An 18,502-nucleotide genomic window follows, 5' to 3' on the forward strand; every position below is an offset into this window, starting at 1 on the left:
TCTTAGCTCTATTGCACATCTTATCTGAGTATTATTTTGGGTCATGACAGATTAAGTGGGGGCAAATACTATTGTGATTTTAGATTACTTTAACGATATACAGTATAGAAATGAAACTGCAAAGTTCCCTAGAAAGTTGACTGAAGGTAAAGTCATACCTACCCACCATAGGTGTATCCATGGCAACTCCAGAAAGTTACAGCCTTTTTTGTCTCCCTGATCGTAAAGCCTAAATCTTACAAAATAATTTGAATATTTTGAACTGTTTTGATTTTGTATGAAAATAATCTGCACAAGTTTAAGCTAATCATTATTAAGTTATTGAACAAATGTTTTTGTTCATTTTTTTCACACAATTTAAACATGTTTTCAAGCACTTTACGTTGGCTTTTAACATATAAATGGAATGATTAAAGAGATTTTGATTCCAAAATTAGGCTTCACTTGTCTTTAGGGATGTCATCCTTGTGTACTAAGCTGGTTTGCACCTTGTACATTGTTATCACATCTTTCACCTTTAGTCAGAATTAAAAAAAGGCATTCAGTGCACACATCCAGTATCCAGTGCAACCTAACAAAAAGTGATGCCCTATGGGTCTAACCAGGATGCACAAGGATTGTATAGAAATTCTGTGTGGAAAGCCTATTTTTGTTCCTCTCCATCCTAATAGACTGTCAATTCATTATGTCTTTCTGTGGATCACTCTTATATTTATTAAAGCACTTCAGACTTTACTTTTGTTTGCAATGTATGCTCACTTAAACAAAAAACAAGCAGATGGAAGACAAGGTAATGTTTTCTTTCAAACTTTTACTGAAGTATCCTAAATTCTGTATTTTATATCATGTTGGGTGCATGTCTAGACAATTTATATTTCTGTTATGGACTAGGAGTTTTGCTCTATGCATCCAAGATTGATGTCAGCATGAATAGGGAGGGGGATATTTGTACAACAGCTACAACCTTTTAAGATTTGGATTCCTCGCAATATGTTGTGACAGAGAAAATTAGAAATTATTTCACAGACCCTGATAGACACTAATCATAGACTACCTCAAGGTAACATTGGAAGCAAAATTACAATTCCTACCATCATTTAGGCATATCATTTAGGCATATTAGTGCACTGAAATATGTGCCTGAATCATATGAAATATTAGTACACTAATATGCTTCCCCACCTCACTTCCTAAGGTATTCCTACCACGTATCTCTAACAATCTATAAAAGTCTATGTTCACTGGGCATTGCAAATACAGAACAGTTTACAAGTTAAGAAATAATTTACACGTGCATAATAAAGGAATGCAGCTCATTTGCTTTATAAATACACTCTAGACTCTTACACGTTTTGCTGTGATCTGCTTGTGGTGGACCAGATAACCATGACTCAGACATCTTTCTTTCACTTCTTATTTATTTATTTTACAACTCATTTACTGCACAAAAGAAACTCTAAGTTTCAAGTATAGATACTTAGCAACGGAGAAGTCTGCCCGCCTCTAAAAAGAGGTGACGTCGTCGGTTCCCACCGTCTGGACATGTTAAACTGCAGCCCAGCAGAAGCTCACAACAACTATAGAAGAAAGTTACAATTCATCAACAAAATACGAACCAAATAACGCTCCTGTTAGCATCAAAGTGGTTTAGTGACGCCGGGGATTGAGACCTAGTATGGGTAAGCAGCATGTTATCTTTTTAATGTGTTAAAATTGAGTGGTTGAGGAAGACTAATACTGAAAGTTGTGAATAACGGGTGCGTGTGATGCTTTAGTAACTTTTGTTGTGGTTAACTTTGAAATGGTACGGTATGTCGGTGCCAACTTTCAAGTAGTTTGTAGTTTAAGATTTATGGACACTTGTGCACTCTGATTGATGTCTAAACTTTCCAGTTGGGACATTCATTTTGGGAAAACTGAGAAGCTCCTCTTCTCTTTGAAAGGGATGTGTGTACTGTACGTTGTAACAGATTGAATAATGTAATTGTAAAACGGAACAACGTCATGTGTAGATGTATCGGCACAACTTTACCGACATTCACAAAGTTCTATATGTTCACGGTACATTTTTCTATAATCACTGATAGTAAACTGCTGGTATAAAGTGATTTGCCACATTAGTAATTTTTTGCCTAATCGGTTATCATATTCAGATTAAATAGCCTGTGCATTTTTGGGGTAATTGTTTTTAAAATAAACTGCTCTCGTTAGTCAGAGATCCCCCCCCTTTGAGTTTAAACTACTAAAGATAATCCGATTATGCGGTATTCCAGTTTTAGTTCATAATGTCAGCATGTATTTAGTATGGTAGCCTATTTGCTCCATTTAGTTTAGATCATGTCGCCAATATCGCACACCGACTGTTATCCAATTTATAATACAATGATTTACTACTGGGTGCTACCTCCGGGATCGGTTTCCCAAATATCCCAACATTGATCACAGCTGATGAAAACAGAGATGCAACACCATAACAACAGATCGTAGATCACATTTCCATTCTTTATTTTTTATTATTTAAAAAGAACTAAGTTAAATATGAATCGTTTCAGCCACGAAATACATGAACACTTGACCTCAATTAGTTGAGTGATGATACAATCATTGAAAAATAGCAATTTAAATATTTATTATAATTTGAAAACATGCATACTTATATTTTCTTGTACTTTATAGTCACACATTTCAATATTACCTTACTTAAAATTCGACTGGATTCTATTTTAAAAAATATTCAAAATTATTCATGGCTGCACATACCTAAAAGTGATATATAAAATATGTATAGATAGTATCAATTCATAAACTGAATAAATCCTAAGTATAAGTATTCAATATTTTAATTATCAGGGATAAAGCATCATAAGTCTAATTCGTCATTGAGTCCCTTAGGACTACCCAGTGCAAAAATCCAGAAAGCTTTATTGCATAGTAATTTGTATTGCCTTATAGTGGGCATCCTCATTTTTTCTGTCACCATACAATTTAACATAGATGCCATTTGTTTAGCTTCTGCAAAATGTTTCGCTATTGAGGAATTTAAATCCTCCCGAATAGCTCTCTTATGATCGGAAGTGCGAATCGTAACAGGTCTTGAAGTTCCACCAACATAAACAAGTCCGCTCTGGCATTTTATCAAATAAACTTCATAAATCAAATACACATGTAAGGTAGTCCTTATAATATTTTCTTCCAGAATATGGATGGTGGAAGGTCTTACATCTAATCATATTATTACACAGTGCACAGTGTCCACATGGTTTATTCCCCTAATAGCTCATATCGGATAGGAAATATGTCTTAAGCAGGATTCCCATGGGACAAAAAATCAGATGTCCTCAGAGTTGATCAAAAGCAGAGGATGTCTAGTAACCTCCCAGACATGGACTAGTTTTTATCAAGGAAAGTTGGTAAATTCAATATGAAATGTGATGTGGCCAGAGAGGACGTCTTTTTTCGAACCTTGACCACTTCGAATAACCATTTTCTCCCTTGTGTGATATGTGTTTTCATTTATATCGCCAAAGGCTACGTTCAAAGCTTCCATTTTTTGAAGAATTGGCAAATATGTTTTGGATTTTCTTTGGTTATGCCAATGTCAGTAAAAATTTAGAGGCCCCCTGTTTATGTGGGGATTTAGTCCCATGCGAATTGGGCTTTAGTTTCTTTCTTAAGTATGAGAGTGTATCTCCCACGTTCTTTCCTTGTTTGTAAGACATGTAAGTGGTGGTTCAGAGAAGATCTTTTCTAACTTTTCATTTTCAGCACTTAAATGCACATTTTTAAAAAATAATTTTAGAAATAATTGAAATATTGTGTTATAGGTGGTAACACATGCTATTTCAATGGTTGTATAACCTCACATTTGTTACACCAGTGAGTACAAAAACAACCAGTGTCTAAAACAGGTAGTTCCATGTTAGAAAATACCTTTTTTGAAAGGTTGATCACTAATGTCTTCATGTTGTCCCTGGGTCATAGTGTCATCCAGAGGGATTATTCCTCTTCTTCCTTCCTCGTCCTCTTAAGTATCCTTGCTCTAAAAAACTTGATGTAGAAGCTGAGGAGGGTACACTCTGTGAAGAGGTATTGTTCTTCTAGATCCACATTGTCAATGTTTTTCAGATAACTTGAGTTCTTTTCAGGATATTTTGAAGGGAATGTTTTTTGTTTTTTTAAATCGTTTAGTCGGTAAACCTTTCCTTCAGTGTAATCTTTGTGATCCCTCGAATGTATCCAATTTACATTTATTCAGTTCCTTCTTGTAAAGTGTAATCATGTCTGTAATTTCATTTTTCACTTTTTGCAACTCTTCTAAGTTCAATTCATTCTGAAATGCCGGTTCAGTTTTTTCAATTTCTTTGGTAAAAATTTGGAATCTCTGTTCATCCTTGTTCAGTGGCCAAAAGTAATAAATCAAGGGAGCATTTGTTCAACACCGGCTGGCACCATCTTTGACAAAATTCAGGATAATTTAATCCAATAAATGGTGATTTCTTTAAAATTTGAAGACTTGTAGGGATGGGATCTGTTTCACTTTAAAATACTCTGATAATGTGGCACAGTGTGCATTCAAATGGACAACTCTCTTATTCAGATGTACACATTTCTGTTATGGAGTGGAGCAGATATAATAAAACAATAACCACCAAAATGACCACCAAAATGTTAATCAGAATTTGTGGCCCATTTTAATAAATAAAGTCATAGCCAAAATTAACCTTCCATTCCTTCTGGTATGCCTTAATGATTGTGTTTTTACAGTGTTTCATAGGTTATATTTCAGTCACATGAGAAATGAAGGGTTGCATTATGTATACGTGCTCCCTCTTACTCTCTAGTTTGCATAGAGACTTTCAGATATTCAACAAGTGTTGTACTGTTTTATGTAAGAATGTTTCACACTAAAGACTGTGGTTTTGTTAAAAATGCATAACTTAATTTCAGTCACAAGACAGCTTTGGTTGACAGAACAGAATGCTGTCCTGGCAGCTTTTTGTAACACTTCTTAAAAACATGAGTATTATAATGATTGTTATTATAATGATATATATATATATAGACGTGCTCAAATTTGTTGGTACCCCTCCACAAAAAACGAAGAATGCACAGTTTTCTCTGAAATAACTTGAAACTGACAAAAGTAATTGGCATCCACCATTGTTTATTCCATATTTAATAGAAATCAGACTTTGCTTTTGATTTTTTATTCAACATAATATTGTAAATAATAAAACAAATGAAAATGGCATGGACAAAAATGATGGGACCGCTAACCTAATATTTTGTTGCACAACCTTTAGAGGCAATCACTGCAATCAAACGTTTTCTGTAGCTCTCAATGAGACTTCTGCACCTGTTAACAGGTAGTTTGGCCCACTCTTCCTGAGCAAACTGCTCCAGCTGTCTCAGGTTTGATGGGTGCCTTCTCCAGACTGCAAGTCTCAGCCCTTTCCATAGATGTTCCATAGGATTCAGATCAGGACTCATAGAAGGCCACTTCAGAATAGTCCAATGTTTTGTTCTTATCCGTTCTTGGGTGCTTTTAGCTGTGTGTTTTGGGTCATTATCCTGTTGGAGGACCCATGACCTGCGACTGAGACAGAGCTTTCTGACACTGGGCAGTACGTTTTTCTCCAGAATGCCTTGATAGTCTTGAGATTTCATTGTGCCCTGCACAGATTCAAGGCACCCTGTGCCAGGCGCAGCAAAGCAGCCCCAAAACATAACCGAGCCTCCTCCATGTTTCACTGTAGGTATGGTGTTCTTTTCTTTGAAAGCTTCATTTTTTCGTCTGTGAACATAGAGCTGATGTGACTTGCCAAAAAGCTCCAGTTTTGACTCATCTGTCCAAAGGACATTCTCCCAGAAGGATTGTGGCTTGTCAGTATGCATTTTCTTAATAATATTTGCAACTGTTGTCACAGGAACATCAAGCTGTTTGGAGATGGTCTTGTAGCCTTTACCTTTACCATGCTTGTCTATTATTTTCTTTCTGATCTCCTCAGACAACTCTCTCCTTTGCTTTCTCTGGTCCATGTTCAGTGTGGTGCACACAATGATACCAAACAGCACAGTGACTACTTTTCTCCATTTAAATAGGCTGAATGACTGCTTACAAGATTGGAGACATGTGTGATACTAATTAAAAAAACAAATTGAAATATCACTATAATCCAGTTATTTATTATCTTTTCTAAGGGGTACCAACAAATGTGTCCAGGCCATTTTAGAATATCTTTGTAGAATAAGCAATAATTCATCTCTTTTCACAGCTTCTTTGCTTCATTCTATGACATACCAAAGGCATGCAAGTATACATGATAAAATAGCTTTTAATTTCATCACTTTTCAGGAGGAATGAAGCATTATTTCAATGAGCTGTAAGGGTACCAACAAATTTGAGCACGTCTGTGTATATATATATATATATATATATATATATATATATATATATATAAGGGGGGTGTGGGGTTTGGTCTTCTCACTACCCTGTATCATTCTTCCATTGAGGGACCACCAGTACACCCCCCCACCCCCAACAGCCACCGTATCAGATGGAAATCGACAATGAAAATTCAACTAAATTGTTCTTATAAGGACATTTACAGTAGTACAGTTTGAAGTCTGCAGTTTTGTAATTTGGCCTATGCATTTGCCATGTGGCAGTGTTCATTGCATTATTCCTTTAATGGACTTTTATTCATTTTTTACACATAAAAGCTGAGCAGTTACAGCAGCAAACAATTACTTGCTAAGTTCAGAGCTTGCCGCATAATTTTCATTTTTTCTTTGTCAAAGGCTTTCATTTGAAAAACAGTTTAATTTTTACAAAGAGGATCTTGACAGACATACCCCTTTAGCTTCCTTAAAAATTGTTAACAGTTACTGGAATATGTTGTTGTTGTTTTTTTTTTTTTTTTTAACTACTAGCGCATGTAGGTAGATATATACACAAATATGTGTACTGTACAATGACTCCAAAAAGTATTTAACCACCCCTGCGGATTTGTGGTGATTAGGAAGTAGAGGGACAATTGCTGCATGTTTTAGCCCATTCAGATGTTGCATACTACATGGCTTGGTATCTCTTAATAAATAGTGATACCATCTTCAAATATATGATCTTTTAAATGGGCACACTTCTAATATAATGCATCTTTAGTGAGTTTTATTTAGACATTGTCTCCCCCTTGTGGCTATCAGAAGTACAATCTTTATAACTGCCACTACAAGAACATGCTTTTTACAGTGTGATATTTGTTATATATATATATATATATATATATATATATATATATATATATATATATATATATATATATATATATATATATATATATATATATATATATATATATATATATATATATATGGGAGGTTGTGTGGTCCAGTGGTTAAAGAAAAGGGCTTGTCACCAGGAGGTCCCTGGTTCAAATCCCAGCTCTCTCACTGATTCACTGTATGAGCTTGAGCAAGTCACTTAACCTACTTGTGCTCCGTCATTTCAGTGAAACATTGTTGTAAGTAACTCTGCAGGCGATGAATAGTTCACACACCCTAGTCTCTGTAAGTCACCTTGAATAAAGGTGTCTGCTAAATAAACAAATATTTTTGCCAAACTCTAAAAATGCTAATTCAAAAGTATTCATATCCTGACAAGGACAATTAAATTAATAGCTAGTTGGTGCACCTTTAGCAATAATAACCTCTTTTAAACAATTAGGATATTTGTCAATTAGCTTTTGGCATGATTCTTTAGTGATTTTTGACCATTCATCAACACAAAATTGTTCCAGTTCATTCAAATCCAGAGGATTTATGTACAGCCTTCTTCAACTCATACCAAAGATTCTCAATTGGATTTAGATTTGGACTTTGACTAGGCCATTCCAGAACCTTGATTTTAGTCTTCTTTCACCATTTTGAAGTAGATGTTGATGTGCTTTGGATCGTGGTTGTGTTGGAATGTCCAGTTGCGCTTTAAACCAAGTTTTGTAGCGGAGGGTTTCAGATGATTGGCCATTTTACCATGTATTGAAACTAAATTTGCTGTGCCATTAGAGGAAAAACAGCCCCATAGAAGGATATTAACACCTCCATGCTTGACAGTAGGTATGCTGTTCTTTTCTTTGCATGCCTCACCAGACTTTCTCCAAACGTAACAACTATCAGCATGACCAAATAGCTCGATTTTTGTTTCATCACGCCACAAAACCTTTGACCAGAACTCATACGCATCATTCAAGAGCAGTTTTGCAAACTTTAAGCGATTGTCCTTGTGACGTTTTTTAAGAGTGGCTTTTTCCTTGGCCTGCGACCATTGAGAACTTCACCAGGCAATACCCGACCTATGGTTGAACCCCAGTCTCACTTGCAGCCAGTTCTTTGGCAGTCAAACTCAGATTGTTATTAACCTTCCTCACAATTCTTCTACTTGTTCTTGGTGAAAGAACCTTCTTTCTTCCAGACCGAGGGACGTTGTGACAGTACCATGAGTCTTGTACTTCTTGATAATAGAAACAATAGTTGAAATTGGTAGTTGAAAAATGCTTGGAAATCTTCTTGTATCCTTCTCCAGCTTTATGACAATAACAATTTTTTGCTTAAGGTCTTCAGACAGCGCTTTACTTTATCCCATATTGGTACTTATTGGTAATGACAGCAATCATCCTATGCTTAACCCTTTTATACTCTAAAAATGCTCACCTACAATCCAGCATTTTCTAGACTTTTCTAGAATTAGGTTCTGCATTATCATATTGAAATTTCTAGCACCTAGTAGACAATGCTATCGTAGCATTAGCATTTTTGGAGTTTTGCAAAAAAAATGCTGAAATAAATAATTGTAGACATCTATTTCTTTTAACTTTTTTTCCTCATCCACAAAACCAAACCTTTGTTACATAAGATTAGGTAGCGCCACTATAGTTAGGGTTGAGTTGGGTGCTCAGTGTTAAACCCCTAGTTTGCACTCGGAATTGCCCACAGATTAGCATGTTCAATTGACTTGCAATGTTGTGAAAGCATGGAGAGTTTCATGTGTTGGTTCTGGATACCCGTTTTTTAATAAAAGTTCCCTTTTTTCCCCCATACTTAACATGGGTTTTTTTTTGTGTATTTTGCTCTCATGTACAGGCTTCACGGTAGGGCCTTGCAACCGACCCGAACCCAACGGGACCCGACTATAAGTGTCAGGTTTGGGTCGGGTCGGGTTGTGTAGTGTTATATTAAAGAGTGCAAATGAGCTTTTACTTTAAAACAATACTGCTTTTTAGCTTTTTTGTTTTTTGATCATACGCACCACTCTGAGAGCCCACTTCCGACTTCCCGTTTGCGAGTTTGTGTCGATACAAGCATTCCACGAGGTGGTAAGTCATTAGCTAAATCAGTAGACCCTATTGTATATTTTTCAGTGGATTCTTTTATACAAAGCGACTTACAAGGATTTTGAAAGATTTTCTACATAGCCTATTCAAGTATGGATGTGGAGACTATTAAAAAATATATATCGACGGGAGAATGTGTAGCTATAGAAAGTGCCGTGACGAGGAAAGGTAACTCTAAATCTAATGTATGGAAGAATTTCAACATTGTTGTATTTAGTGCTAACGCAAATCTGAGTGGCTATGTACAGTGTAAGTCTTGCAAATTTGTGTTTAAATACGATAGCAAAAAACCAGGGAATTCATCTCTGCAGCACGAAACACTGACAGGGGATGCATTAACCCAGTAGCTGGGCCTAGTCAATCGTACATCACATCATTTGTACAGTCTGGAAAAGCTGTGCCAGTACATAAACAATCAGAAATTACAGAGAAATACGCCAGTTTTTGTTGCAAGTATATACGTCTTTTCGAAGCTGTGTCTGGAAAGGGGTTCATCGATCTAGGACAAGAACTGATTAATGTTGGCGCTACCTACAAAGTATCAGCAAGTAGTGTGTTACCGCATGCGAGTACCATCTCAAAGAGATGCCGTGATGTAGAAAGGAAAAGAACTAATTCCTCAGATTAATGAGATACTGAAAGAATGACAACTGACATGTGGACAGATGACTGTCCTATGTTTCCTTTGGAAGAAGCAAAAAACTGTGAAAACATTAGGCTGCTAGTGAACACACCTGGTTTTGACCCGGCTGCTTTAAATAGAGTAGTGTGTGTGACGGATCAGACCACATGGACAACACTGTTCTTCAACAGGCTCTTGATTCAAATTCAGAAGCACCAGATGTTGCAGAAACAATCAATAATGCCAAGTCTTTGATGAAATACGTCAAGCAGTCTGGTCTTGCAGCACAGTTGTCTAAAACCTTATTACAGAGAAATCAGGTTCAGCACTGGGTATCTCACGCTGAATTCAATTCAGATTTATCATGAGCTGCACGAGAAACTCGAAGACAGTGGAGAGAGCTACAGATTGGAAAACATTGCCCCGGATATGTTGCAGTTTTTAGTTTCATTCCTACAATCGTTTTATGAAGCTCAGAGGGAACTGGAGGGAGATGCATATCCGACACTGAACTTGGTAATTTTATGGTTTGAGAAACTTAAACAACATTGTCAGCCACTTCCTTATACTCCAATGCAAGCAGTTGTCAGGCAACAACACAGTGAATGGCTTATATGATACAGAAGTGAGGCGACGGTGATACCAATTTCTATAGGAAACTCACTGGAGAGCCTACTATTGGCTTTAAAACTGAGATTGATCAATTCTTACAATCTGAATTTCAATATGGCTATATATCTGATGATGTACTTAATTATTTGAAGATTAATTACCCTATTAAACCTGTATTGTATTTGCGACCTAAAGTCCATAAAACACTGCATAATTCACCAGGTTGCCTGGTAGTCTCTGGGATAGGCTCACTTACTGAGCCTCTCTCTAACTATATTGATCATTTTCTTAGGCCTCTTGTAGTGAAATTACCCTCATACCTTAAGGACACAGGTAATTTTATTGATCAACTTTCAAAAGTGGAGTTCCATAATCAGAATGTCATTTTAGCTACTCTTGATGTTGTTAGCTTGTATTCTAATATCCCACATGCAGACGGCCTACAGGCACTAAGATTTTATCTTGATAATAGAGCCGATGTACAGACTCCTTCTACAGATTTCCTCCTCGACATGACGCAGATTGTCCTTACCAGAAATGTTATTTACAGATACAGGGTACAGCCATGGGCGTTTTGTTTGCACCTGATTATGCATATCTCTTTATGGGATTTTTAGAACATCATATATACTTACAAAACCCCTATTTTAACCAGATTATATTGTGGAAACGTTATATTGATGATATTTTTTATATATTTATATGGCACCCACATTGAATTGAAAGCCTTTGTTAATTACCTGAATGGTTTGATTCCTTCTGTTAAATTCAATTTACAGTATGATATCGTTAGTGTCCATTTTTTAGACACCATGGTTTGACTTAATGAGGGTAATCTATACACCACTTTGTACACCAAACCGACTGATAAAAATCGTTTTTGCATGCTTGCATGTTTTCATTTTACAGCCCTTAAAAGGGGCAGCAGTGTGGAGTAGTGGTTAGGGCTCTGGACTCTTGACCGGAGGGTTGTGGGTTCAATCCCCGGTGGGGACACTGCTGCTGTACCCTTGAGCAAGGTACTTTACCTAGATTGCTCCAGTAAAAACCCAACTGTATAAATGGGTAATTGTATGTAAAAGTAATGTGATATCTTGTAACAATTGTAAGTCGCCCTGGATAAGGGCGTCAGCTAAGAAATAAATAATAATAATAATAATAATAATAAAAGGGATTTAGATTTGAGATTAAAATGAATCTACTCAAAAATGGAAGACTTTGAACTAGAGGCACAAAAAATGTACAATGAATTTGTGTCTAGGAATTACCCAAGAGCCCAGTTAGATAGAGCTCTCTGTCAGGTTAGACGTAAGATAAATAATGAAGTCTCCAATCCAGATAAGAAGAATAAAAATAAAGAACATTCTAGCATTTGCTGCACAACCTACACCATTCATAGTCATAAGGTTAATAATATCATCAAAAAGTATGTTTTGTCTGCTGATACTATTGGTAGTCGGATTTTTAATAAATTACCGTTATTTACCTACAATAGAGGGAGAGATTTAATTGGTTAGGGCTGACTCATTTAAATGTTCGAGAGATATAGGTGTACTGGGTAGGGGGTGATGTGATCATGTTTTTTTACATCTGGTAAGGATCCTGGCAGCAGCATTCTGAACTAGCTGCAGTCGGTTTATGGTGCGTGCCGGGAGATCACCATATTGTAGTAGTCGAGTTCAGAGGAGACAAATGCATGACAAAGTATCTCCGCAGCTGGGAGGGAAAGGTAGGGATGGACTTTGGAGATGTTTTGAAGATGGTAGAAGGAAGATTTGACTACGGAGGAGATGTGGGCATCAAAGGAGAGGTTGCCGTCAAGAAGTACACCAAGGCTTCGTACTGTAGGGGAAGGCAGCAGCAGACAGTTTCCAAGGTTCAGGGCAGCTATATTTAGATTCTTAAGTTGAGTTTTAGATCCTTCTAGAAGCAGTTCAGATTTGCTAGTATTCAGCTGAAGAAAACTGGCAGACATCCATACCTCGATGTCTTGAATGCAAACCGAGCCGGCCAGTGGCAAAGGGGCTTCCAGGGTCAAGTATTAAGTAGAGCTGGGTGTAGTCAGCATAGGAGTGAAACATGAGGCTGTGTTGGCAGATGAGGTGACCCAAGGGAAGCATGTAGATATTGAAGAGAAGGGGCCCAAGAACAGATCCTTGGGGGACACCACAAGTGACCGGGTTTGCAACACCACTGTGTCCAGCATAGAAAACAGACTGCATGGGTCCGGATAGGTAAGAGGACATCCAGGAGAGACAGGTTCCAGAGATTTCAGCATACTTCTGAAGAATGCCATGATCTGTGGTGTCAGAACGGCTGTTAGGTCAAGGAGGACAAGCACAGAGGGAGTACCAGCATCAGCATTGAGCAGGAGATCATTCACAATCCGGTGCAGAGCAGTTTCAGTACTGTGATGCGGCCGGAAACTAGACTCTAGAGATTCAACAGATTGTTGTCTGTGAGATGTTTCATCAGCTGACTGGCTACAGCCGTTTCGAGAGTTTTTGAAAGAAAAGGGTGATTGGAGATCGGACGGAAATGAGATACGTCAGCTGGATCAAGGGAGGGTTTTTAGAGTACCAGTGTAACTCGGGCAAGCTTAAGGGCAGCAGGAACCAAGCCAGAGTCCAGGGACAGATTGAGAGTGTGCATAATGGAGGGAGCAAGATCAGAAACACAGAGACGGACAAGGTTAGTCGGTCAGGGGTCCAGGGGGCACGTGGCAGTAGTGGAGAGAGAGAGAGAAGGAGGAGAGGGCAGGAGGGGCAACCAGAGGAGTGTCAAGGTGGTCAGGTAGTAGACTGGGTTTGTGGTGGGCAAGTGTAGAATAGATGTTGTCAATTTTGTTCAGAAAGAAAGAGGAAAAATCATGACAGGTAAGATAGGAGGATGGACGGGAGTTGGATCTGTCGGTGGTTGGATGTAGGATTTGGTCAATGGTCTTTAAGAGAACATTGGGTTTACCGTGTCCCATAGTTATGAATTCAGAGAAGTATTTCACCCTGGCAGCGGTGAGCGCATGTCTGTAACTCACGAGATAGTCGGTCCAGATCTCTCTGTGAACTGTTAGTCCAGATGACCTCCACTTGTGCTCGAGCATGCGGCAGGCAGATTTAAGCAGTCGAAGTTCGAGGGTGTATCATGGGCAGTTTCAATCTTTCTTGACGGTTCTAGTTGTATGCGGGCCAACAGTGTCAATGATATGAGTAAGGGTGGTCACCGCATTATCAACAGAGGATGGGAGAGTACCAGTTAGAGGGGATGTAGAGACACATTCTGAGAGTTTCAGAGGATTCAGCAGATTCTTGGGACAGAAGGAGACAACAGTATCAGTAGCGGAGGAAGGAGCAGGGAGATTAATATTAGCAGTGATTAAGAAATGGTCAGAGAGAGAGACATGGAGATGGAGAGATTGGCGACATCAAGGCCTATGGTGATGAGCAGATCCAGGGTGTGTCCTCAGGTGTGAGTGGGGACGTTGACAGATTGAGGAAATCCAAGAGAGTCCAGAAGCGTGTTGAAGTCGGTCACCAGAGGGGGGGGGGTGGCAGGGCAAAGTCAACATGAATGTTGAAGTCACCTAGGAGTAGGATTTTGTCAGTAGAAGTGCAGACGAGGGAGAGGAATTCAGAAAACTCGGCAATAAAAGCAGAGTTGCTCTTAGGTGGACGGTAGATAACAACAAGGGTGAGGGACGTGGGAGATGGGAGCTTGATGGTTAGATGCTCATATGAAGAAAAGGCAGGCAAAGAAAGAACTGGGGAAGCGAGCACAGAATTGGCAATAACAGCAGTGCCCCTGCCTCGGCAAGTGAGGCGAGGTTTGTCAAAGAGGGAATAGCCCTTTGGGGTGGCTAGATGCAGCGAGTGCATGTCGTTTACAGAGTGCCAGGTTTCAGCTAGACAGAGATGATTGAGATTGGTATCGGTTATAAGTTCGCTGAGAAGCAGAGATTTGTTAGTCAGTGAGCGACAATTGAAAAAGGAGATTTTCAAGTTTGTAGCAAGCGGCGTAGGGGGAGAAACAGTTAATATGGGTATGTGCAGCAGGTACTTACCAGTGTTCATTCTGGGGGAGGAGAATGAGTGAGCCCGCTTTGTCCAGGAGATCCAGAATTTAGGTGTCAAGGTAGGAATGAGGCCTCTAGTAGCCATTAGGAGGGATTTGGAAAAGGTCCTCGCTCCACGTGTCCTCGCTTGGACTGCCACAGCTCAGACTGCCCTTGGACTTAGACTGGCTGGCGTTCTAAGACACTGATTGCCAATTTATACTATCCTGTCGGCCTGGAGCCGTTTACTTTGCACTAAATTTGCATCAACCTCACAATTCAACACGCCCCAAACACAGTTTGGATAACTTAATTCCTTTTTCTAATTTCTAATTTAAGTTCAGGCTGCTTACCTAAGCAAGCAACGATTATAACAAATAAACTACAATCCATTTACCTATTTCAACGCCGATTCAAACAGCAACGCAAATTCCAGCCAGGGGAAGAAGCAGATACCACATGTCTTTGCAGAATATGCTCTCAAAACTAAATAATTGCAGGGTTATAGCTCTCAATATGTATGCAGGACACCACAGAACTCAGACATTTTAATATTGGAGTAACAGAACCTAGAATCACTCAGAATGATGGCAAGTAAGGAATTTTTTTTTTTTTTAAAGTCATTCAAATTACATTAATAAAAATTATGCTTGACAGCAGAACTGTGAGTCTAAAGCAAATGTTCATGAGTTGTTGGAAATGTACTTACTTTTGTCATTATAGGTCAACTTTTTGCGCGTCGTCCCCTGAGGATCTCCCATCTACGGTCGTCAATAGAATAGCCTGGACTCGAACCGGCGATAGTTCAACTTTTAATAATCCTACCTGCTGTGTGAATGCTCTCTGTCCCGTTACAGAACCTTTTACCTTGCATTTCAGATTTTATGCCACTGTTTATTTGCCTGAAACTGATCTCTAAGCTTGCCTGACTGACTTCATTTGGTTACCGTTCATTCCATAACTTATATTCACTCTGCAAATTAAATTTAACATGAAAACTGAGGGCTAGTCGATTACTCTTGAAACCGGTAGCCATATAAAGCATCTTTAACAAAAACAAAGTTAAACAACTAAATAAATGACGTCTATACTGTAGAACTACTGTATGTGGATTAGAAATTACGTGGTATTAACACAGTAAGTTCAGGACAACAGTTTGAAGGGATTACAGTTATGCTTGTTAGTCCCTATTTCAAAGATACAGTACATGCTCAAGTTTCCTTTTCTATTATCTAGTAAAAGCAATGCAAATTACAGGAATAATCCACCAAAACACATCGACTTTTTAAACATCAGTAGAGGTTTTAAATGCTTTAGCAAGAACATTAGGTTTTACTTTGATAAAACATATGCTTTTTTAAAAATATTTATTGTAGAAAATAGACTCCTGAAACTGAATTTCTTTAATCATTTCAGAATCCGAATTATTTAAAGATGGGTACAATATATCCGGTGGATACAAAGATGCTGTAGTCTTCAGTCAGGCAGATGACAGGAAATGATTAATATGGTCAGACACAGAGAGCTATAAATAAGAACACAGCTTGGGTTCCATAATTAAAGGATGACATTTCCAGGAAGTACAAGACAGTATTTCATTATGGCCACTACAGATGAGATCTGAACCTGGGCTTGCCTGTGCTAATACGTGAACCTGGGACGTCTAACAATGAACATTGCTGGGGATACAGTAAGGTCTCTATGCCTTCTTCCTCAAATCCATAAATTGGTTTTACATTTTAATTCACATACTAAATTGCATTGTATAGTATCTGTGATTATGTGGTGGCAGAATCATTTTTCTGAGAGTGAGAATAAAGTAATCTTGAACTCAGTTAAATATTTGACATGATGATGTCCAAGGTGCAGCGCCCCATATGGTTTAAAAATATTGTTAATTATTAAAGGAGGTAAGTTGCTCATAACCTTGCATTTTAAAATAGGATTAGGTGTTGCCTGTAATCATACCTGCTTATTTTCCTGAGCTATAATAAAGCCAGGAGATCTTGTTCATAAATTCCTACACTGAGAGTAGTAGCAGGTGAATGCCTATTTGAGGAGCATTAGCCACACAGGGACAAAGAGGCTTGGTAGGAAGCTGGTCCCAACAGCTAGTTTAGGAGAACAGACAAGCTGTATGTAAACAAACTGGTTAACAAGACTTATGTTTACAACTGAAATACAGTAGAGGTGATAGTAGAAAATTCACTTGATCTTGAACTTATTTATTATGAGATAGGTTTATAATGGGTTTCAAAGGGCTGTTGCAGGGTGTGGGTGTCATTTTATGGTAGTTAAATAATAAAAATGATTGTGCAGTTCTAAATAAGACTTATTCCACTAATTTCCATATATTTTAATATCTGAATACACGTAATTTACTAAACGCTATTAATGACACTATTAAACTTTACATCATTGTGTCACTGGCTAAAAGTAATGCTTACATAATACCAAAATTAAAGTAATACGTAAAAAAAAAAAAAATATATATATATAACAATTGCAGTACTATTCGACAATGCTTCAGTAACTATTTTTATTAACAGGAAGTGTAATACAGTACATATAAAGCCCAACTTATGCTATACAGCAATTAAAGGCAACATAATAACATACAGATTGTAATGAATCATTAAATGATGTCTTCATTGGACAACTATAAAATATAAATACATGTGTGAATGGGTATCAGGAAGAATGTGACAACAACAACTCAGTCCAATTTTTAAGCATGTTAGTGCATGTTTATTTACAGTGAGTGATTCTTTTCACAATGGGGAGTGGGTTTGGTTGTTTTTAATTATGTTTTGAAAAATGCATTGTATTTAATAAAGAAGTGTCCACAGTCCGCCCTCCTTAATAGGCTTGCTGGAACCTTTCCTGGTCACAGTGCAGAGGAATCCCCTTCGGAATGATACGTATCCAAGTAACACTGTTCTGTAAAGTAGTACATGATTCAAAACAAAACAGTTCACCCCTATTTCAGTCTCTTTTCCCCACTCGAGTCCTAAAAACAGTGCTTCCCTTAAACCCCGCCCCTGTAGTCAGCCAAACACCAATGCCACCTGTTCAGATGTTTACAGTAGGGCTGACTAGAGTTCCCTTAAACTCCTTAAAAGGATGTTGGTCGTTAAAGTTATTGCTTCCTAATCCTAGCGAAGGAGAGCTCTTACAGGGTTTCACCAGTCCCTTGTGCCAGGAGGGCGAATTTCAGGTGACCCTTTTCTGCCCGTCACAACATATTTATAATAAGTAACATATCATGTTAAATATGGTACTTACCTACCAGTTCTGGTATACGTTCTGCTACATGAAGCCTTACATAGTACAGATTAGCTGTTAAATCATTGAATGTCATTAACTAAAAGTCAAGTTAAAACTACCAAGTTGTTTAATCCTGTCTATGACAGGGTAGTGTCATAGACAGCAGTCTGGAGAAGGCACCCATCAAACCTGAGACAGCTGGAGCAGTTTGCTCAGGAAGAGTGGGCCAAACTACCTGTTAACAGGTGCAGAAGTCTCATTGAGAGCTACAGAAAACGTTTGATTGCAGTGATTGCCTCTAAAGGTTGTGCAACAAAATATTAGGTTAGCGGTCCCATCATTTTTGTCCATGCCATTTTCATTTGTTTTATTATTTACAATATTATGTTGAATAAAAAATCAAAAGCAAAGTCTGATTTCTATTAAATATGGAATAAACAATGGTGGATGCCAATTACTTTTGTCAGTTTCAAGTTATTTCAGAGAAAACTGCATTCTTCGTTTTTTGTGGAGGGGTACCAACAAATTTGAGCACGTCTGTATATATATATATATATATATATA

General features: G+C 37.9%; 1 protein-coding gene across 1 annotated transcript in view; it reads left to right on the top strand.

Annotated features, from left to right (window-relative positions):
* The first annotated feature begins 1,523 nt into the window (after positions 1–1,523).
* LOC117421395 (neuronal membrane glycoprotein M6-a) overlaps positions 1,524–18,502 on the top strand; it is a 90,203-nt gene continuing 73,224 nt past the window's right edge. The window contains exon 1 of the mRNA XM_034035765.3: positions 1,524–1,679. Coding sequence (XP_033891656.1) covers positions 1,676–1,679 — 4 coding nt within the window. The 5' untranslated portion in view covers positions 1,524–1,675. The remainder of the gene's footprint in view (positions 1,680–18,502) is intronic.

The sequence above is a fragment of the Acipenser ruthenus genome, chromosome 1 (assembly GCF_902713425.1).
Source record: "Acipenser ruthenus chromosome 1, fAciRut3.2 maternal haplotype, whole genome shotgun sequence".
Lineage (NCBI taxonomy): Eukaryota > Metazoa > Chordata > Actinopteri > Acipenseriformes > Acipenseridae > Acipenser > Acipenser ruthenus.